Source organism: Chiloscyllium punctatum, chromosome 17 (assembly GCF_047496795.1).
Source record: "Chiloscyllium punctatum isolate Juve2018m chromosome 17, sChiPun1.3, whole genome shotgun sequence".
NCBI lineage: Eukaryota > Metazoa > Chordata > Chondrichthyes > Orectolobiformes > Hemiscylliidae > Chiloscyllium > Chiloscyllium punctatum.
Genome location: NC_092755.1, coordinates 95,743,978 through 95,767,193, shown reverse-complemented (window position 1 = coordinate 95,767,193; position 23,216 = coordinate 95,743,978). Strand labels below are relative to the sequence as shown.

Here is a 23,216-nt window from a genome sequence, read left to right as displayed (position 1 = left end):
AACTATGAGACTGGAAGCGCCTCCCACCTTTGAAGGTCTTGTTTGATTTTGTCTAATAATTGAACAAAATTAGCTTTGAAAAACCGATCTGAAACTGGAGTAATGAATATGCCCAAATACACAAAACCCCACTGTGACTACTTAAATGGGAATCAATATTCGCCCTCAAGACCTAGCACCTTCGTAAGACCACCCATACGCATACCCTCTGATTTTACAAGATTAATCTTGTACACTGAAAAGGCACAAAATGCACTGATGCATTGTATCACGAGGTACCAAAACTGCTGGATTTGACAAAAAAAGTCATCATCTGCATACAACAAAATTGTATGTAATTATGACCCCACTTCTGGAGCTGATATATTGGGATCCCTATGGATGGCCTCGGCCAATGGTTCAATCACCAGTGGTGAAAGGGGACAGCACTGCCGGCTGCCCCTAAAAATGTTAAAATTGCTTGATCGCACCACATTGGTGATGACCACAGAGAGAGGGTCTGTGGAGAATCTTTACTCATCTCATAAAGACTTCACCCAAGCAAGAGTACAAAAAAGGTACGGCCACTCAACTCGGTCAAATGCCTTCTCTGCATTTAGAGAAATCACCAATCCCTGTATTGACTGTTATTGAGGTGCTTGAATTACATTAAGCAGCCTCCTAACATTATTGGAGGATCTGCGGCCCTTTATGAGGCCCGTCTGGTCCTCTTTAACAATATAACGTTACACAGTCTCCAGCCTTAATGCGAGAGTTTTAGATTTTAAAGTTCATATTTAAGAGTGAAATGGGCCTGTATGAAGCACACTCCTCCGGGACCTCCCTTTTTGAAGAATAAGAGAAATATTAGTCTCTCCCAGAGATGGCAAGAGACAATTGTGGCTGTATGAGTCATTAAACATGTTGAGCATCGGGCCTGACAATATGTTTATAAATACCTTATAGAATTTGCTGGAATGTATGTCAGAATCAGGCACCTTTCCACTCTGAAGCTACTTCACAACCTCCTGCACTTCTTGCTCTGATAAGGGGCATTGAGAAAAGACTCTTGTTTGGGGGTCACGCCTGGGAGCTCCAAATCCTTGAAAAAAGATTCAGTTTTGGCCCGCCTCTCCTCACAACCCTCAGATTGGAATACTTTAGAGTAAAATCTCTGGAATGCCACATTAATCTTTTTGGAGTCACATGTTAGGTTCCCAGACCCTTCCCTAATCACCGTAATGGTTTGAGGGGTGCTCCTTTTCCTAGCAAGATATGCTAAGTAATTGCCTGGTCTGTCACCATGCTCATATAACCTTTGCTTTGCAAAAGTAAGCTCCTTCTTTGTTGTCTGCATGAGTACGAAATTCAATGCAGACCATAGCACCGTAATCCTCTGTAGCTTGACCAACGAGAGCCTGTCAAAGTAAGTCTTCTCGGCTGCCTTCAACCGTGCTTCGAGGAGACATTGATCAGATTAGATACCCTACAGTGTGGAAACAGGTCCTTCGGCCCAACCAGTCCACACCGACCCTCCGAAGAGTAACCCACCCAGACCCATTTCCCTCTGACTAGTGTACCTAGCACCATGGGCAACTTAGCATGGCCAATTCACCTAAGCTGCACATCTTCGGATTGTGAGAGGAAACTGGAGCACCTGGAGGAAACCCACGCAGACACGAGAAGAACGTGCAAACTCCACACAGACAGTCACCCAAGGCTGGAATCGAACCTGGGACCCTGGTGCTGTGAGGCAGCAATGCTAACCACTAAGCCACCGTGCCGTCCTTCTGCTCACTTTGCTGCTCACCCTTCTGCCGTTTCCTAATGGCAGAGTAGGAAATAACTAACCCCCTGGCATAGGCTTTGGCAGTTTCCCAAAGGATGGATGGGCTACTAACTGAGCCTGAGTTAATATCTAGGAATGCTTGAAATTCCTGAGAGAAGTACTCCACAAACTTATTATCCTTGAGGATAAAGGGATCCATTCGCCAGTACCTTGGACCCACTGTAACATCCTTAATCTTAACCATAAGGTACACTGGAGCATTATCAGAAATGGTAATATTGCCAATCTTACAAGATTCCACCAAGTCCAGGGTTGCTACGGGGGTCAGAAAAAAATCAATCCTGGTGTGACATCTATGCGGATTGGAAAAAAACAAAAAATCCCTGCCTATAGGGTGGAGATGCCTCCAGACATCCAACAACCTTAACTCCACATGCAGATCCACTCATTGTTTAGTTTGTGCAGAGGGTATCGAGGGACCTTTGGGCAACCTGTCCACTGTGGAATCTATGAGACAGTTAAAATCTCCTCCTATAATGATATGCTGGGACTCGAGACTGATCAGGTCAGAAAACATATCTACCAAAAATTTGAGGGAATGAGCTGGAGGGCAATAAACATTTGAAACACCATATTCTTCCCCATTTATCAAGGCTTTAAGAATTACAAACCTCCCGTGTGTGTCTTTAACACACTCTAGCAACTTAAATAGGAGATTCTTCCTAACCAATATAGCCACTCCCCTACTTCTGGTATTAAATGATGAAAAGTAAACCCGATCAAAGCCATGCTGCTGTAGTTTCAAATGCTCCCTATCATTCAAATACATCTCCTGTAACAAAGCAATATCCACCTTCTCCTTTCTGAGACTCAAAAGTACCTTCTTCCTCTTAACTGGTGAGTGACTTCCCTTGGTGCTCCAAGTACACCACTTAATCAAGTCATTAGCCATAACTTTCTGCAGTAACATTTAAATTCCAGAGAGGAGGAACTCGAACTACCAATCGCCGAGCCTTAGTATCACAAAATCCATCAAACATAAAAGCTACATAAACTAAGACCGCTACATTTAACAAACCTACAAAGCTATCAAAGATTATATACAACGGAAACCAACAACATATAAGGTGCCAACGGCACTGAATAGGGGAACTCAACCTCTGCCCAAAGGGGGCAACTACCCATCCCAAAACCCAATTTCCCATCCCGCTGCCAAGACTGCAGACCGGGCATTTAAATACCTGAACCGGGTATAAACTGCCTGTTAGTAGGCATCTATCTATCCCAACCATTTTCCCTCCTCCTAGCTAGAGCTGCACTGCTAACACAAACAGAAAAGAAAGAAAATACACCATGAAATAACAATGTGAATAAAGAAACTTTTTTTAAAAAATGGTGTAAATACCCCACCCATCCTTTGGTATAACTTAACTTCGAAATTGAAAGTACACAGCTCAACTGCCATCAAACATAGCTTAAACCAGATTATTACCAATCAAAAAAATAGGAGAAGAAAGCCCCAACCATCATAGGATTTTCTTTTTTGGATCACCACCGCTGAGAAGTTCTGGAAAAATATTATCTTAGAGCCCTCGTAAATTAGGGCCTTCGGATCCTTCCCCTGGATCCTGGAAGCTTCCACAATTCTCTTCTTATCTTGATAGCGATGAAATCATGCCAAGAGAAACAGGGATGTTGACCCAGACCTGACCTCCACACTGTGACCCAGTGGGCCCTCTCGGTCTTCCTCTTTTTTTTTAAAAGAGAAAACAAAGACATAGAGTCATAGAGATGTACAGCATGGAAAAGGACCCTTCGGTCCAATCCGCCTATGCCGACCAAATATCCCAACCCAATCTAGTCCCACCTGCCAGCACTCAGCCCAGATCCCTCCAAACCCTTCCTATTCATATACGCATCCAAATGCCTCTTAAATGTTGCAATTGTACCAGTCTCCACCACTTCTTCTGGCATCCCATTCCATACATGTACCACTCTCTGTATGAAAAAGTTGCCCCGTAGGTCTCTTTTATATCTTTACCCTCTCACCCTAAACCTATGCCCTCAAGTTCTGGGACACCCCACACTATTATTTGTGCATATTACATTTTTCAGATTAAGTTAATTTGTCCACAAAGTCTCGTGCCTTCTCCAATGTATCAAAGAGATGTATACATCCATCTAAGGTCTTCCGAAGCACCGCCTGATACCTCAGAGTGTACTGGATCCCAAGCTCCTTCAGTCTTCTCTTGACACCATCATAGGATTTTCTTTTCTGGATCACCGCTGCTGAGAAGTCCTGGAAGAATATGATCTTAGAGCCCTCGTAAATTAGGGCCTTCAGATCCTTCCCCTGGATTCTGGAAGCTTCCACGATTCTCTTCTTATCTCGATAGTGATGAAATCATGCCAAGAGAGAACAGGGATGTTGACCCAGACGTGACCTCCACACTGTGACCCAGTGAGCCCTCTCGATCTTCAAGCCTCTCATGCCAACCTCCAAGTTAAGAAATTTCGGCAAGCAGTCCTCAATAAATTCCGCCAACTGCACACCTTTCTTACTCTCCGGCAGACTGATGATCCAAATATTTTTTTCTCCTGCCTCTGTTCTCGGGATCATCCACTTGGTCACATAAATTACGGACCTATGTCTCCAGGGCTTGGATCCTATCCTTAGAGAAACTGGTATCAGCTTCCACCACTGTGACTCTGTGTTCAATCTCATCCGTCATTTTTTCCAGGTCTTCCAGCTAGTGTTCAGGCTTCGACAGCATGATAGAGATCAGGGTCAGCTTCTCCTCTACCTGCTTACCCAACATCTCGTGAGATTTTGTGAGGTCCTTCACCAGGGCCTGGTAGGCAATCATGTCCAAAGATCCTTCAGGCTGGGTCGTGGGCCCGGCCTTGGAGGCTCCCCTTCGGCGTTCCTAGATGGCAAAAACGCAGGTAGGTTAATTTCCACAATATCCTGGGATTCCACGACCTTTCCAGAGTCCCAGGAACAAGAATAAAAGATTAGATTTTGACTGATGCAGAAATGTTCCATCATTCACATCTTTACAATTTGTGGATTTGTTTATTTATAGAAAACCTTACAGATATTATTTCATCTACTGTGGATCCAATGTCTGCTGATCTGTAGTTAATAGGTATAAATGAAAAATATTTGCAGAAAATGTAAAAAATAATGAAAATATGCTGAAATAAATGGAAGAAAACAAAATAAGAAAGATGTCAGTACATAGTGAAATTATATTTTCTGGACTAATTAGTGCACACGTACGTGTGTTGCCATGTTGTTTACTGAATTTTTCACACACGTGTTCATTTATGATTTAATTTGTAATTATAGTACTGTCCATTACCATATACTTACAATATCTGGACAATCAAGTATCAATATTTAAAAATGAGTGAATCAAGCAGTAATCTTTCTACAAAAGTATTAATCCTTGTGGAAAAAGTGACAACATTAAATAGACTAAAATTGACTCGAATGCATCTATGATGGTCAGGGAATACAGTGTTAAAAGTGAGGAACCGTAGGCTAAAAGTAAAGGTCAGACCAGTGTTAATTATTCAGGCAGTCATACTGCCAGATTAACCTTTATTAAGTAGGAGTGAGCTACACTTGTTGAAAAGTATGGTCAGGCAGCATCAAAGAGCTGGAGAGTCGATGTTTCAAGCATAAGCTCTTCATTAGGAATGAGGGGGTGGCCCAAGGGGGCTGAGAGATACATAGGAGGAGGGTGGGGCTGGGGGGAAGGTAGCTGGGAATGTGATAGGTTGATAGAGGTGGGGGGGTGGACGTAATAGATCAGAAGGGAGAGTGGAGCTGAAAGCTGGGAAGGAAGATAGACAGATCAGGCAGGTCGGACAGTTCAAGGGGGTGGTGCCGAGTTGGAAGTTTGGATCTGGGATAAGGTGGGGGGAGGGGAAATGAAGAAACTGTTCAAACCTACATTGAGCCCGTGTGGTTGGAGGGTCCGAAGGTAGAAGATGAGGTGTCCTTCTTCCATATGTCAGGTGGCAAGAGTTTGGTGGTGGAGGAGGCCCAGGACTTGCAAGTCCTTGACGGAGTGTGAGGGGAAGTTAAAGTGTTAACTCCGGAGATCCAAGATGGCGGTGACCCAGCAAGTCTGAATCTATAGTATTCCTCCCAAGACCTGGGCAAAGTAGGCCACCGTCTCCACCACACTTACCAAATCATTTAAAATAGTTTTTAATTTATGTAATTAGTTGCTCTGTACTAATTTTAAACAGTCTAGTCTCATGCAAAAGTGATTAAGGGGAAAGGTGCCCACACCTCTCAGCACACAGGAACCCCTCCCCCACCCTCCCTAGCTGCAGCAGAGGCGTCCGCAGCCACCCCGGGGGATTTACCTACGGTGGCGAGCCTCGTAGAAGTAATTTCCAAACTTGATGCAAAGATTGACGCCTTCATCGAAGAGTCCCGGAGCAGATGGAATTCACTCTCGGCCGCGCTACAAAAACACGACTAGGACATTGAGGAAATTGAGCGCCGAATGGGAGGGGCGGAGCTAAAGGCCACGACCTCCAAGACTACAGCAGAATCGGCCATGGGTCGGATCCGGACTCTCGAACATCAACAACCTTGAGAATCAATGTCATTGAAAAAATATTTGCTTGCTGGGCCGTCCTGTCAGGAAGAGGAAGGCCAGCTTACTGCGTTCCTCAAGCAGTGGTTTCCACAGCTGTTAAATCTGGAGGCTGGATCAGGCCAGGTAAGGGTGGAATGGGTCTACCGGGTTGCAATACGCAGGCCTGGTCCTGTTCCGGCGATAGAGCTACAAGGAGAGGCAGATGCTTTTAGAAGCTTCCAGAAATCTTGGGAAAGATCCCCAAGCCATGATTTATAAAGGATCCAAGATTATGCTATTCCAGGACTTTTCCCCAGCTTTGGTCTGAAAGAGGAAGGCGTTTGACAAAGCGAAGAAGCATTTAAGGGACTTAAACATTCAGTATTCCCTGTGCTACCCAGCGACGCTACGCTTTAGCCATGAAGGGTCCGTGTACAACTTCGGATCACCGGAGAAGGCCAAGGAATATTTGGACTCTCTTAGATAAATTGTAAGAGTTAGTTCGAGTGATGAATGATGTTGTTCTACCCTCCCCCCACCCTGGTTTACCCCCCTTTTTTTCCTTTCATTACCTTACTGTTTAATATTATCTCCAGGGGGTGGAGAGAGGGGTTTATTTATTTGTTCTTCACTTAGCGATTTTCTCCCCCCTTTTTTTCAATATATATTATATAGACCCAGGGGGGTCTAGTTAGTGTAGGTGGGGGGAGGTGGTCACCTTATCCTATTTTATCTCTGCCTTTAAGAGTGGGGCTGTTTTCCCCTATTATTTTAGTTTGTATTACTATATTTAATTATTATTTGTTGAGACTGTAATTTTATAGTTATATATGTTCATACATGGTATTAACATTATCAAATATATCCAGGTGTTGGTTTGGGTGGGGGGGAGGGGTAGGGTTCTCACTGTTAACTCTAGCTTTGTAGTATATTTGAATTTTCTTTATTCTATCGTGGGGCGGTTGGGTCAAGGGTGGGGCACTGGTTGGGAGTGGATGTGATGGGCTTTTGGAAAGGAAGTGATGCCTCCTGGGAATAAGGGGGAAAATATCCATTTTAAAAAGTTTTTTTTTATTTAGCAATTGTTTTTTATTATATTGATGTGAGTGTATTAAAGAACCTTTATTTTTGTGAATTTTATATGTTCTATGCTTGGGATGTTTTGGATAGGGTTTCTTCTTCCGAGGGGTCTTGGAGTTGCCCGGACGATTATGGTTAATCAGTCGATTAAATGGTGCACATGGAATGTCAAGGGGAGTAATTCATCAATCACAAGGAAGAAAATATTATCAAACCTCAAGAAAGAAAGGGTTGATATAGCCCTCCTACAGGAGATGCACTTATTGGATAAAGAACACTTGAAATTACGACAGGGTGGATTTGATCAGGCCTTCTTTTCTTCCTTCAGCTCAAAAAGTAGGGGAGTTGTCATCCTTATTCGGAAGAATCTCTCTTTCAAAATCCTAAATCAGATAAAAGATGAATCTGGACGATATATTCTGATTAAAGCCCTTAGAAACAGAGAGGAATATGGGATCTTAAATCTGTATTGACCCCAGCACATCCTTTTAAATTTATAACTGAAACTTTCTCCAAATTGATGGCTCTCAGTGCTTGTCATACAATTATAGGGGGAGATTTTAATTGTATTATGGATCCGAAAATAGATAGGATTCCCAAGGGTACTGCAGTAGTATCTCAAAGATCCAGATAATTGGTGGATTTGAACAAATAATTAGGACCAGTAGATGTGTGGAGATGCCTTCACCCGCAGAGCAGAGATTTTTCTTTTTACTCCAATCCACATAAATATCACACCAGAATTAATATGTTTTTTGCCCCCTCGATTTTTAAAAAATCCATATCATCCTGTAAAATAGGTACTATCACAATTTCTGATCACGCTGCTGCATATATGGAAATCAAGGCGAGGAACAATGAGACATCCCCTGGCATTGGCGTATGGATTCTTTCCTGATGAAAGATAGTAAATTTGTAAAGTACTTCTCTCAAGAATTTAAAACTTTTTCAGAAATTAATTCAGGTATGGCTAGCAATCTATCAATGATATTGGGAGACCATCAAAGCTTATGCACGAGGTTTGATCATTTCATACTCAGCGATCCAGAAAAAATTAAAGGGAGAACAACAGTGTCTGCTCAAAGCTCACTTAAAAGCAGCTGAAACAGCATATGCTGACACACCTTCTATTATCAAATTACAAAGATTACGGCCCTTAGGACAGCTCTGAACATCATGCTTACCCAAACGGCTAAGAGGGAAATATTATTTGCAAAACAAATGTTATATGAATTTAGCGATAAATGTGGTAGATACTTAGCATTTCTTGCAAAGAAAACAAAGGCCCCTTCACGTCTATCAAGAAAAGTACAGGTACATGATCATAAAAGGATTAACACAATCTTAAGAAAATTTTATTCTGATTTATATAAATCGCAGGATTGCGAAGATAGAGCTAGGAGGGTGCAGTTATTTTTAAAAAACTTGACCTTTCCGGACCCAACTCCGGAACAGGTCTTGGTCCTGAATGTTCCCCTAACAATCCAAGAAATACTTGACGAAATCAGGCAACTTCAGAGCGGTAAGGCACCTGGCCCAGATGGCTTTCAAGCTGAATTCTATAAAGAATTTACAGGAATATTGGCTGGCCCACTTATGGACATGTATAACTACTCATACAGTCAGGGCTGCCTCCCGTCTTTGCTGAAAGAGGCAAATATCCCTCTTATTCACAAAAAAGATTGCACGTCATACAGACCAATATCCTTGCTAAATGTAGATTTTAAAATCCTTTCTAAAATGTTGGCATTGAGGCTAGAAAGGGTATTGCCATACATCATAAAGGAGGATCAGACGGGGTTTATTAAGGGCCATAGATCATCCAATAATGTTAGAAGGGTTTTGAATGTGATTCAAGCCTGCCATCAGGTAAAGATACCGGGAGTAGTAGTCTCATTAGACACGGAAAAGGCATTCGAGAGGGTTGAATGGTCATATCTGTTTTACACATTGGAAAGGTATGGCGTTATAAAAGTGTTTGCTAAATGGGTCTCAACATTGTATATTGATCCCAAAGCAGTTGTGATTACCAATGGGTTAGGCTCGGATAGCTTCAGTGTGGGTAGGGGCTGCCATCAGGGATGTCCTCTCTCACCATTGCTACTTACGCTAATAATCGAGCCACTAGCAGAAGCTTTACAGCCTGACCCTAATATAACAGACCCGAGGATTGGTACAGGTAAACATAAAATTACCCTTTATGCAGATGATTCCTCAGTAATCCCCTGATGTCCGTGCCTCGCTTAATCCAAGTTATTAATGTATTTAGTGTATTTTCAGGCTATAAAATTAATTTTTCAAAATCGGAGGCTATGCCAATGAACGGCCTCGCTAGTATATCCCACCTATCAGATGGATCCCACTTTCCCTTTCAGTGGTCTCTCGAGGGTTTCTTATATTTAGGGATTTTTATCACCCCGTTATTTGGCCAGCTATACAAGGCTAACTTTGTGCATTTACTGGAGAGGATAAGGCAGGACCTCCAGCGACAGGGAGACCTTCCAATTTCCTGGTTAGGTAGAATAGCACTAATTAAAATGAATGTCCTGCCCATCTCCTATATCCTATGAGAATGCTTCCGGTGATGCTGCCAAGGCTGGCACTACGCAAATTGTATGGTTCCTTCATCTGGAATCATAGACGGCCCCTCATTAAGCTGAAGAAGCTACAGCTTCCACAGGCAAGGGGAGGACTGGATTTTCCAGATTTTGGGAAATATCAGTTAAGTTCCCTATTAAGCGACATAGCCGATTGGGTTTTGTCTGACCCACAATCAATCTGGCTGGACATCGAGGCTTCTCAAGTAAAATGCCCATTTATTTTCAGACAAGAGGAAAATCATCACGGCTCACTGTAAAAACCCTATAGTACTAAATACAATTAAAGCTTGGGATATAATGCTGCAAAATGAGGGCAATTCACATAAAACATCCCCTTATATTCCGATAGTGGCGGCATGGGGGTTTCAACCGGGGCTTACAGATTCCACATTCAAACTCTGGAGATCCAGGGGTATCTCCTATATAGGGGATCTGTTTAAGGAAAGGGTCCTGATGTCTTTTGAACAGCTGCATCAGAAATTTGGATTACCTAATGGTGATCTCTTTCGATTCTTCCAAATTCAAGATTACATACAGAAGAAGACTACGCTATTAGATAATCTTTATGAATCAAACAGAGAATGTAGAGTGTTATGGCCATTGGGGGTACCTTCGGTCAGCACTCTTTATCATTTATTACATGATGAAGTATCGAAAGATATGGACAATCTGTTAAAACATGGGATCAGGATTTGGGGCTGGAAATCTCTATAGAAATGTGGAATGACATTTGGGAAAATGCCAGAAAAATCTCCATCCGCAACAGAACTCAGGTCATTCAGATGAAGGTACTTCACAGGGCCCATATAGCACCGGACCGATCGGCAAAATTTAAGACAGGAGCATCTCCAATGTGTCCCAAGTGTAAAACAGAGGTGGGCACTCTTATACACTGCTTATGGACCTGTTATAAGATCCGTAAATATTGGACTAAAGTAGCAAATGCTCTGATAGAAATCTTGGGAACGGAAATTAGAGTGGATCCAGCATCTCTCCTTTTGGGCTTTTCGAGCTTACCCTCCCTGGATGAGCATGGGAAGAGGTTATTTTCCGTTCTCTCTTTCTGTGCAAGGAAAAATATTTTGGTAAACTGGGTGGCTGAGGGCCCTCTTGGACTTTCGAATTGGCACAGAATAATCATGAAATATATTCCCCTTGACTTCCTTACAAACATGGTGCACCAAAAAACCGAATTATTCCATAAAATATGGCAGCCCTTCCTGAATTACACAAATACAGATATTTCAGCCATTCTAACAAGGGCTTTCATCTAATTGAAACGACGACTCTGGCTAGTCTGGGGCCCCTTGGGAGAGGAACCTCACACGAATACGGGTTTTGTTATGATCTGATGTTAACACATTCTGAGCATGTACTTTACTACTCAATTTCTGTGTTATCCGTCGGTTTTTTTCCTTTTCTTGAGTAATGTAAGAGATTTAATCATACACTCTGGTTAGTTGTAGGTTAGATTAGTTAGTTGAGTTTTGTCTTTTTTTTCTCGGTATCTCTTTTTTTTTGTTTGATAGATTTTGGTTATTATTTATTTAAGATTTAATTGTATATTAATGTTTATACTTGGGTTTTTTTTTAATTTGTAAACTTGTAAACATATGTTAAATTTTCAATAAAAATATCAATAAAAAAAAGTGTGAACTCCCCTTCCACTCCGTCAAGAACATGAAAGTCCTAGGCTTTCTCCATTGCTAAACTCTAGCCACCCGACACCTGAAGGAAGAACGCCTCATCTTCTGCCTTCGGACCCTCCAACCACATGTGATCAATGTTCATTTCACCAAGTTCTTCATTTGCCCCCCCCCACCTTATCCCAAATCCAACCTTCCAACTCAGCAGCACCCTCTTGAACTGTCCTACCTATCCATCTTCCTTCCCAACTATCTACTCCATCCTACCTTCCAACCTATCACCATCATGAAAAATGTGGTGCTTGAAAAGTACAGCAGGTCAGGTAGCATCCGAGGAACAGGAGAATTGCATTTCAGGCATAAGCTCTTCATCAGGAATGAGAATTGAGGGCTGGGGAACTGAGAGATAAATGGGAGGTGATGGGGCTGGGAGAAGGTAGCTGAGAATGTGATGGGTAGATGAAGTTGGGAGGAGGTGATATGTCGGAGAGGAAAGTGGAGAGGATAGATGGGAAAGACAATGGACAGGTCAAGAGGGCAGTGCCGCATTGGAGGTTTGGGACTGGGATATTGTGGCGGGAGGGGAGAAGAGGAAACTGGTGAAATCCACACTAATCCCATGTGGTTGCAAGGTGCCAAGGCGGAAGATGAGGCAGTCTTCCTCAGGCATCGGGTGGTTAGGATTTGGCGATGGAGGAGGCCCAGAACACCCTTATTGGAGCGGGAGGGGAAGTTGAAGTGTTCAGCCATGGGGTGGTGGGGTTGGTTGTGCGGGTGTCCCAGGGATGTTCTCTGAAATAATCCGCAAGTTGGCGTCCTGTCTCCCCGATGTAGAATAGACCATATTGGGTGAAATGGATACAGTAGATGACCGTTGTGGAGGTACAGGTAAATCTCTGTTGGATGTGAAAGGATCCTCTGGGGCCTTGGATGGAGGTGAGGGGGTAGGTGCAGGTGCAGGTTTTGCACTTCCTGCGGTGGCAAGGCAAGGTGCTGGGAATGGGGTGAGGGCTGGTTGGGGGCTTGGATCTTACAAGGGAGTAGTGGAGGCAATGGTCTCTCAGAACCCTGATAGAGTTATGGAGGGAAATATATTCCGAGTGGTATGGTCTGTTTGTAAGTGGCAGAGGATGATGTATACAAGAGGTTGGTGGGGTAAAGGTGAGGACTGGGGGGCGGGGGGGGGGTTCTGTCCTTGTTGCTTTGGGAGGGGTGGGGCTCAAGGGCTGTGGTGCAGGAAGTGAAAGATGTGCTGGAGGGCATCGTCGACCATGTGGGAGGGGAAATTGCGGTATTTGAAGTGGGCCATTTGAGATTTTCTATGGTGAAATCAAGTCATCCTGTGAACAGATACGGCGGAGGTACAGGAATTGGGAATAAGTAATGGTGCTTTTACAGAGGCAGGGTGAGAGGAGATGTAGTCCAGGTAGCTGTGGGAGTCCATGGGTTGGTAGTAGATGTCCGTGGTTAGTTGGTCGCTAGATGGAGAGGTCCAGGAAGGGGACGGAGGTGTCCAGGTGAAGTTGAGGTCGGGGTGAAAGGTGTTCGTGAAGTTGATGAACTGTTCAACCTCCTTGTGGGAGAATGAGGTAACACTAATACAGTCAGAGGTAGCAGAGGAAAAGGTGGACGATGGTGCCAGTGTAGCTGCAGAAGATGGACTGTTACACAAAGAGCCAGGCATAGCTGTGGCCCATGCGGGTGCCCATGGCTACCCCTTTGGTTTGGAGGAAGTGGGAGGATTAGAAGGAGAAGTTGTCATGGGTGAGTTGTCAGTAGAAGGGTGCTGGTTGGGACAGTGTGAGAGGAAGAAACGGAGGGCTTGGAGGCCTTTGTCGTAGCGGATAGATGTGCACAAGGGCTGGATGTCCATGGTGAAGATAAGGCATAAGGTGCCCACTCCACCAAGGATATGCAGGTCCTGGGCCTCCTCCTTCACCAAACCCTAACCACCCGATGCCTGGAGAAAGAACACCTCATCTTCCGCCTTGGGACCCTGCAACCACACAGGATTAATGCGGATTTCACCAATTTCCTCATTTCCCTCCCCCCACCTTATCCCAGTACCAAGCCTCCAACTCGGCGCTGCCCTCTTAACCTGTTCATCGTCTTTCTCATCTATCCACTCCATCCTCCTCTCTGACCTTTCTCTTCTCTCCCCCACCTTCATCTACCTATTGCACTCTCAGTTACCTTCCTCCAGCTCCACTAACCCCCCCCCCCCCTCCCCTTTATCTCTCAGCCCCCCGGCCTACAAGCCTCACTCATGATGAAGGGCTTATGCCCAAAATGTCAATTCTCCTGCTCCTCGGATGCTGTTTGATTTGTGCTTTTCCAGTACCACACTTTCAACTTTGATCTCCAGCATCTGCTGGCCTCACTTTCTCATAATTGGCAGGTGGAGCTGCATAAGTATTTCAATGCAGAGAGAACTGGTCTGTTCTGAAACAAAACTCAAAGTAGGATTTACACATCTGAAAGACGGACAGCACTTGGTTTTAAACCAACCTGGAACAGGCAAAAGCCTCTTACTATATACCAATGTGACTAGGTGACAAATAATGCTGGTTTATATTCATAAAACCCTTGTCAAAAGAAAATAATAAATCCCATTTACAACTTTTTGGCAGTCCAACAGCAATGCATGGATTACAGAGGTTCTGTTCAAAGACTGGTTCGAGAATTGCTCTCGACATGAGATCATAACTTATGTGAAGATACTTGTCCTTTAAAGTCCCACATGTCTTGATGATACTCTTGTAAATGCTCCTGGATATCCACCCTCTGTTCGCAGAACTGCTGAGAAGGTTCTTGTTCTGACCAGAATGCTGCTTCTTGGTCTTTCTTCTTCAGATGCTTTCACTGGTTTCCAAGAGGTGACTGTTTCGCACTTATACAGATCTCTGAATTATCAAGTTTACTACTACTACAAATATAAACTGGTTTTCTTCAGGCTTAAAATGTTTTTTTGCTGAGGTCATGCACTTCTGTAGCATGGATTGAGGGTTGCTAAACACACTGAAGACAGGGATAGGCTATTATTTAAACAGAGAGGAGCTCTAAAGAAATGTGCTGAGCGGGGGATTCAAGATGGCAGCAACCCAGTAGATCTGAGTCTGCTGAGCTCTGCCCAGGACCCAGGTAAAGTGGGGTACCTACCCTCCCCTCACTTTTAAACTACTAAAAATAGCTTTTTTCCCAGCAAGCACCGTCATTCTGCATCAAACTTTTGCAGTTTGATACATTTTAAAATGACCAAAGGCAAAGGACCACAGAGTTCATAACAGGCAGAGACCCTACTTCTCACCACAGCAGCAACAGATGCGCCCATGGCCGCCCCTGGGGACTTACCTGGAGAGGCGAGCCTGATCTTGAAGTTTGTTAAGCTCTGAGAGAAGATCGCCATGTCGATTGAAGAGACCTGGAGCAGGTGGGAGTCGATCTCGATCATGCTGAAGGAGCATGACCGAAAGATCTAAAAACTTGAGCAGCATGTTGGAGGGACAAAGCAATGAGCCATGGACTCCGAGACAGCTGCTGAATCTTCCGTGGGTCAGGTCCGGGCCTCAAAAATCGAGGTCATCGGAAAAATATTCAGTTGCTGGGCCTTCCCGAACGGGAGGAGGAAGGTCTGCTTATTGACTTTGTTGGAGCAATGGCTTCCACAACTGCTGAAGCTGAAGACTGAGTTAGGCCGGGTGCAAGTTGAGCAGGCCCACCAGGTTGCTTACGCAGGTCGGGTTGGACCAGCACCTTGCCCGGGCCTAGTGGGACTCCAGCACTACAGGGAAAAACAAAAATGTTGCTGGAGGCTTCCGGAGTTTTGGGGAAGGATCCCCAAGATATGGTATCCAAGGTATCCAAAATAATGCTGTTCCAGGACTTTTCTCTGGTTGTGGTACTCAAGAGGAAGGCGTTTGACGAGGTAAAGAAGCATCTGAAAGATTTAAGTATTCAATATTTCAAGTGATACCCGGCAACGCTGTGCTTCAGTCATAGAGGGTCTGTACATAACTCCAGATCGCCAGAAAAAGTAAAAGAACTTTTGGATGATCTCAAATACACTGATGGACTTAAACTACATGGACAATGACTTTATTTTACCCCCATTTGTTTACTCCTCCTCTCTCCCCCTTTCTCTTTTCCATCCTTCCTTTGAGGGGGTTGGGGGGGTGTGGTTTGTTCTCTTGTTTTAATTCTCATCTTAATTTCCTTGGTTTATACAATTGTTGGGAGATGTTTCTGGGTCTTTTTTTCCCTTAGTATTTGATGGGATTGTAATTTTATGTACTCTATTTTATGTTGCTGTCTTGTTAAGAATGCCTCGGTAATAATATGGAGGGGGTGGGTTGGTTACTCACTTCCAACTCTTGCATTATAAGATATTGGCATTTGTTTATTTTACTTTGTAAGGTCTGGGCTAAGGGCATGGCTCGAGTTGGGAGGTGTTATGGTGGGATTACTGGAAGGTAGGAGTGTCCCCCTATGGAAAAGGGGGAAAGTCTCCTTTGAATTATGTCTTACATTAATTTTTTTGGAGTAGTTCTTAGGTGTTTTGATGTAGTTGTTTTAAAGGTTGTATTTTTAAATTTATGTTTATGGTCTCGAGTCAATATTTCTTGAGTGGGGTTCTTCCTCCTGGGGGATCTCGGACTTTCTTGAATGATCAAGGGTAGTCATTCGCTTAATTGGTGCACCTGGAATGTCAAGGGGCGCCACTCGCCAATTAACATGAAAAATATATTATCAAATCTTAAAAAAGAGAGGGTTGATGTCGCCCTTTTACAGGAGACACATCTACCTGATAGGGAGCATTCGAAGCTGCAGCAGGGACGATTTGGTCAGGTGTTCTATTCATCTTTCAGCTCAAAAAGTAGAGGAGTGGCCACTCTTATCCAGAAGAATCTTCCTTTCCATATGTTAAGCCAGATAAAAGATGAGTCCAGATGGTATGTATTACTTAATGCCCTAATATATGGAGAGGAGTAAGGGATTTTGAATGTATACTGCCCGCTTTTAAATTTGTAACAGACATGCTCTCCAAGTTCATGAGTCTTGGGGTGCGTCATATAACTAAAGGGGGAGATTTTAATTGTATTAACAATCCCGAGGTGAATAGGATACCTAGGAGCTCTGTAGGTATATCTCAGAGATCTCGGCAGTTGGCTGATCTGAAAAGGGAGTTGGGACTGGTAGATATGTGGAGGTGTCTTCACCCTGAGGGCAGAGATTTTACCTTTTACTCTAACCCACAAAAGTGTCATACCAGAATCGATTTTTTTTTTGTCGCCTCGACCTTCCTGAATTCAATATTGACTTGTAAAATAGGGAATATAACTATTTCCAACCACACAGCAGTGTATATGGAGGTCAAGACTAGTGATGACAAGATGGGTTCTTGATATTGGCATATGGACCATTTCCTATTGAAGGATAGTAGTTCATAGAATATTTCTCGCGGAAATTTAAACTTTTCTGGGGTATGAATTCAGGTATGGCCAGCAACCCATCGGTGATGTGGGAGACTGCTAAGGCATATGCGCGTGGCTTGGTTATCTCATATTCTGCGACTCAGAAAAGACAAAAGGCTGAACAACAGCGTCTGCTTGAGGCTCGCTTGAAGGCAACTGAGACAGCATATGTTGATAGACAATTCATTACTAAATTACAGCGGATTACAGCCCTCAGTGCTATTTTGAATACCGCACTTACTCAAACAGCAAAGATATAGATACTGTTTGCGAAGCAGAGATTATTTGAGCACGGCAATAAGCCGGGCAGGTATCTAGCAGACCTTGCCAGAAAGAAAAAGGCTCCCCAATCCATTATGTCTATTAGAGAGGGTGCTGGTAACTTGACTTGTGATCCTAAAAAGATCAATGCAGCCTTTAGAAAGTTCTACTTCGAGCTGTATAAGTCGGAGGGCTGTGAGGATAGAGCGAGGAAGATGGAGTCTTTTTTTAAAAACCTGGCCCTCTCGGGCTTAACCTCGGAGCAAGTGTCACTTTTGAACGCCCCACTGACAATCCAGGAAGTCCAGGAGGTGGTGAGGCAGCTCCAGAGCGGTAAAGCGCCCACACCAGACAGATTCCAGACTGAGTTCTATAAAGAATTCATAGATGAATTGGCCGGATCACTTATAGATATATATAACTATTCATATAGTCAGGGTTGCCTCCCACCCTCCCTGAGAGAAGCAAATATCTCTCTCATTCTTGCAAAACTAAAAGCCCCAGATGACTGTACTTCATACAGACCTATGTCCTTATTGAATGTGGACATTTAAAATCCTCTCAAAAATGTTGGCATTAAGACTGGAGAGAGTTTTGCCATTCATTATAAAAGAGGATCAGACGGGGTTTATCAAGGGTCACAGATCTATCAATAACATTAGAAGAGTGTTAAACATGGTACCATCCGGCCAGCAGGGAGCGATACAGGGATTAGTCATCTCCCTGGATGCAGAGAAGGCATTCGATCGAGTAAGAATGGTCATATCTTTTTTATACTATGGAACGGTTTGGCATTGGAGAGGTCTTTACCAAGTGTGTTGCAGTATTATATAATGACCCTAAAGCAGCGGTGATTACCAACGGCATAAGATTGGATAGCTTTAGTGTTGGCAGAGGTTGTCGTCAAGGATGCCCTCTCTCACCACTCCTATTTACACTAGTGATTGAGCTTCTGGCAGAAGCTATCCGAACTGACCCTAACAACAGCCCCGAAGGTAGGATTGGGTAAGCATAAAATCACTCTTTATGCAGAAGATGTCCTTCTTTTCTTAAATGACCCATCGATATCTGTGACCCGCTTAATTCAAGTGGTTAACTTATTTGGTATATTCTCAGGTTACAAAATTAACTTTATGAAATCAGAGGCCATACCGCTAGGAAGTCTTACTAGCATATCCAATTTTCCGGATGGATCCCGTTTCCCCTTTCGGTGGTCATTGGGAAGTTTTCTCTTTCAGTATTTTTATTACCCCGATATTTGGTCAGCTATAAAAAGCTAATTATATGCATTTATTAGGAAAAATAAGGCAAGACCTTCAATGCTGGGAAGATCTCCTGATATCCTGGCTAGGAAGAATAGTTTTGGTCAAGATGAATATTCTATCTCGCTTACTGTACCCCATGAGAATGTTCCCTTTGATGTTGCAGAGACAGGCGCTCCGTAAGCTTTATGGTTGGCTTGGCTCTTTATTTGGAATCATAGATGGTCCCTTATTAAATTAGATAAGTTGCACCTCTATGAGTAAGGGAAAGTCTGGATTTTCCGCATTTCAGGAAGTACCAACTGAGTTCTCTGTTTTCATATCTGGCTGATTGGGTCTCTTGTGACCCACAATCAATTTGGTTGGATATTGAGGGTTCCCAGTAAAATGTCCCCTCATCAATCTATTATTTATGGATAAGATGAGAGTTATTATGGATCATTGTAAAAACCCAATTGTATTAAATACAATCAAAGCTTGGTGGATGATGCGACAGAATGACGGTAACTCACAAAAAACCTCTCTTTCTACTCCTATAACAGGAACACTTGGATTTCAGCCAGGCTTGACTGACGCTGGATTTAAAATTTGGGAGTCCAGAAGCATTGCCTGTTTGGGAGATCTGTTCGAAAGGGAAGGTCATGATGTCCTTCAAACAGTTGTGTCAGAAGTTTGGGTTGCCTAACAAGGACCTTTTTCAATATTTTCAAGTACGAGATTTCATACAAAAAAAGACCACATTGATGACTAATCCGTACAAATCAGATATGGAAAGGAGAATGCTTCGGTTGATGGGTGCATCCTAAGTCAGTACTCTCTACCACTCACTAAGTAATGAGGTATCGAAGGACATGGAATGGTTATATAAAACCTGGAAATCTCCTTAGAAATGTGGGAGGATATCTGGAAAAATGCCAGGAAGATGTCTATCTGTTATAGAACTCAGGATATTCAATTGAACATACTTCGTGGGGCTCATATGGCACCAGACCGGCTTGCAAAGTTCAAGGTAGGAGCATCCCCAATGTGCCCTAAATGTAAAATAGAAGTTGGTACTTCACTCATTGTCTGTGAACATGCCATAAGATTCGTAAATATTGGGACAGTGTAGCGAATGCCTTGGTAAAGATTTTGGGAGCAGAGATTGGGTTGGACCTAGTGTCTCTCCTTTTGGGCTTTCCAAATTTTCCTTCTCTCGCTGCGTACGGGAAGAAATTAGTTACTAACCTTTCCTTTTGTGCGAGAAAAAATATTTTAGTAAGTTGGGTATTGGAAAGCCCCCCCCCGGGACTTTCGAATTGGCATAGGATTGTTATGGAATATATTCCCCTGGACTTCCTAATCAATATGGTGCACCAAAAACAGAATTATTTTACAGAATATGGCAGCCCTTTTTGAACTACACCGTTGCAGATGTATCGGCCATACTGTTTAGGGCCTTTGTTTAGCCGTGAGGATGATGTTTGTTGGTTTGGGGGTCCCTGGGAGGAAGAATTCCGTATAAATACGGGCTTTGTTGTGACTTGATATAATTTAATTTTGAAAGTGTATTTATTTACCTTTTTGTTTTTTTTGTCAATAATGTATGACACTGTGGTCTTTTTTATACATAGAGTTTTCTTTCTTATATCTTATTTTGTGTTTCAGTAGTTTGTAGAATAGATTAGTAGTTAGCTTTCGTAATTTTATATTGGTGCTGTTATTATATTATAAAGTGGATACACTATTTTGTATTAATTTTGTAATTTTGTAAAAAAAACTCAAAAAACCTTTTTCTTTTCAATAAAAATATTTACAAAAAAAATATGCAGAGCAGTGTCGATGCGCTTGTGCACGAAACACTGAACGTTAGAACACAGGTACAATAAATAATTAAGGCAGGAAATTGAAAATAGCCTTAATTATAAGGGAGTTGGACTTTAAAAAGAAGACTAGAAACAACTATAAAAATTGTTGGTGAGTACATTGTACAGCTTTCTTTCTTGAAATTCAGAAAGGGTACACTGGTATTGGAGGCAGTTAAAAAAAACCTTGAAATAACTCCATGAAAGCCGGTATCCTGTCTCCAAGTCACCCTTTATTTATATGTGCATAGTACATGACACTGACGCAGCTAGCACAGAGCAGAACCTCTGACACTCCTGTTTATATCAGTCAGGACTCCCTGATTGGACCAGGTTAACATCCCCAATCAGGCATCTCATATTCCATGAGATCTACCTGGCTGACAATGTTCCAATCACTACATCTCTTTCCCTCTAAGTCCTAGGAGGTAAGCCTGCCCTTTTTTTTGTTGTTTCTTTTTGGCTAAGTTCACACCAGATTTGTTCCTCCAACTCGACCTCAGATAATAGCAGCGAGTACAGGACCATAGCCTGCCTTTTGCACCTGGAGCATCTTGACTAAAACTCATCTTTTTCTTCAGACAGTAATGGCATTGAGGCTACGATATCTGCCATATCCATCTTTGACGCTAGGTAGAGGTGGTGAATCCATGGGTTCTGACAGCCTTGCCCGATATTCTGAGGGGTTGAGTATATTTTGCTCCTGCCCAGTTTATGAATTGCAGCTTTCATGTGGTCAACGTGTTTGTCAGGACCTCCTGACCTAGCCAAATTTCATACGTCACAGGACATGACTTCGCACCGATCATGTCTCTTACCTATGCAGGGCCATTCTCGTGGTTTCAACACCAAACTTTGTCCCCTGAAGTAAACTGTCTTTCTTGCTTACAGGAGTCTTGTATCAGGTATGCATTCCCCACCCCTCAGGTCGAGAAAGATCAGATTTAAACTAGTGTGAAGTCTTCTCTCCATTAGCAATTCTGCTGGAGCTGCATGAGGAATGGTCCTGCAATCAAAAAGTACCAGGACTGTTTGGTATCAAGTGAAGGTATAGGGTGTTTTCTTAAGCCTGCCTTCAAAGTTTGGACTGCTCTTTCCACCAGACCATTGCACGATTGATGGTATGGAGCTGCCCTTATTGCTGGATGCCAATCAACTTTAGGAAATATTCAAAATCCCTGCTGGTAAACAATGGTATGTTGTCTGTGACTAAATCTACGGGAGTACATGTATTGCAAAAGATGCTCACAACATTCCAATTGTCATCCCTGTGTTTGACGAATGAACTCTCTGCAAGTTCAACTACTTTGAATGGGCATCCACAATGACTAAAGACACAGAGTCCATGAAAGGACCAGCATAGTCGATGTGTAACCAAGTCCAGGGTTTACCCAGCCATTCCCACAAATATGAGGGCTGCTGGAGGTTGTTTTTGTCCTTGTTGGTACTCTGGTATTGCCTCACCAACACAGTTAGGTCAGCATCCAATCCTGACCACTAGACATAACTTCTCATCAACATCTTCATTTTGGAAACCTCTGGATGAACCTGGTGGAGTTTGGTCAGTATCTGGAGGTGATCTTTGCTCAGGATCATCATTCTTGCTCCCCATAATCATCTACCTTCCTCTGTGGGAACACCATAATAAAACTAAGATCTGAGGTGCAGTATAAAGTAGTTGCTTTTCCATTAAAATATCATAACTTTGTGCACATTTGATGGAAACATATCTGCTGTGAAATTGAGAGCATGGTTATTGTGTGTAGAAATTCCTGTCAGTTACTTATTTTGGAAAACAAATTTTTGTTAACTAATGCTTTTTGTCTTATGCCAATTTAAAATATTTATGTATCTAGAAAACAAATGCTTTCCCCATGCGCAGTGGCTTAATGTTTAATGGAGGAATGATAATTATTGAGGACTTTACTGAAACCTTCTAATTCTGCTTGTGTGTGAGTCTAAATATCCCATACATAAGAATAACAGATGGCACTGTTACTTTGGCATAGGCAATGATCTAGTGGTATTATTGCCAGACTATTAATCCAGAGACCTCAGTGGATCCGTATTTGAATCCTGCCATGGGAGATGGTAGAATCTGAGTTCAATAATAATCTGGAAATAAATGCCTAATGATAACATGAAACCATTACTGATTACCTATCTGGCTCACTAATGTCCTTCAGGCAAGGAAATCAGCCGTCCTTATGTGGTCAGGCCCCGATGTGACTCCAGACCTGTAGTAGTATGGTTGACTCTTAATTGCCACCTGAGCAATTAGGGATGAGCAATAAATACTGGTCCAGCCAGCAACATCCACATCCACGAATTAATTAAAAAAAAATCATGACTGCATTTATCTAATAATAAGTTGGTGTGAATGATAAAGGAGCTCCTGAAAATCAATAAGTAGCTTCTGAAACACTTGAAAAGTGGCCCTTAAGACAAGTCCTCAAAAAAAAATTATGTTGAAACAGAACGCCTAGCAGCCACTCAGTGGATATATACAGGTATACAGCAAGCGTCACCAAAAAACTTTGATGAAATTAAACAAAATACTGATAGCATACCTGATGATGAAAATGAAGATACTTGCTCTGCATGTGGAGATTCTTTTCTCTCAACTGAAATAAAATTAATTCATATTTAGCCGACTACTTTTTAAATTCGCAAAACTAATTTC

At 42.8% G+C, this 23,216-nt stretch overlaps 1 protein-coding gene across 1 annotated transcript in view; it reads right to left on the bottom strand.

The window, feature by feature from the left end:
* The window catches only part of LOC140487661 (uncharacterized), a 183,076-nt gene that overhangs the window by 83,655 nt on the left and 76,205 nt on the right, over positions 1-23,216 (bottom strand). Inside the window, exon 9 of the mRNA XM_072586944.1 lies at positions 23,104-23,157. Within this exon, the coding sequence (XP_072443045.1) occupies positions 23,104-23,157 (54 nt within the window). The remainder of the gene's footprint in view (positions 1-23,103; positions 23,158-23,216) is intronic.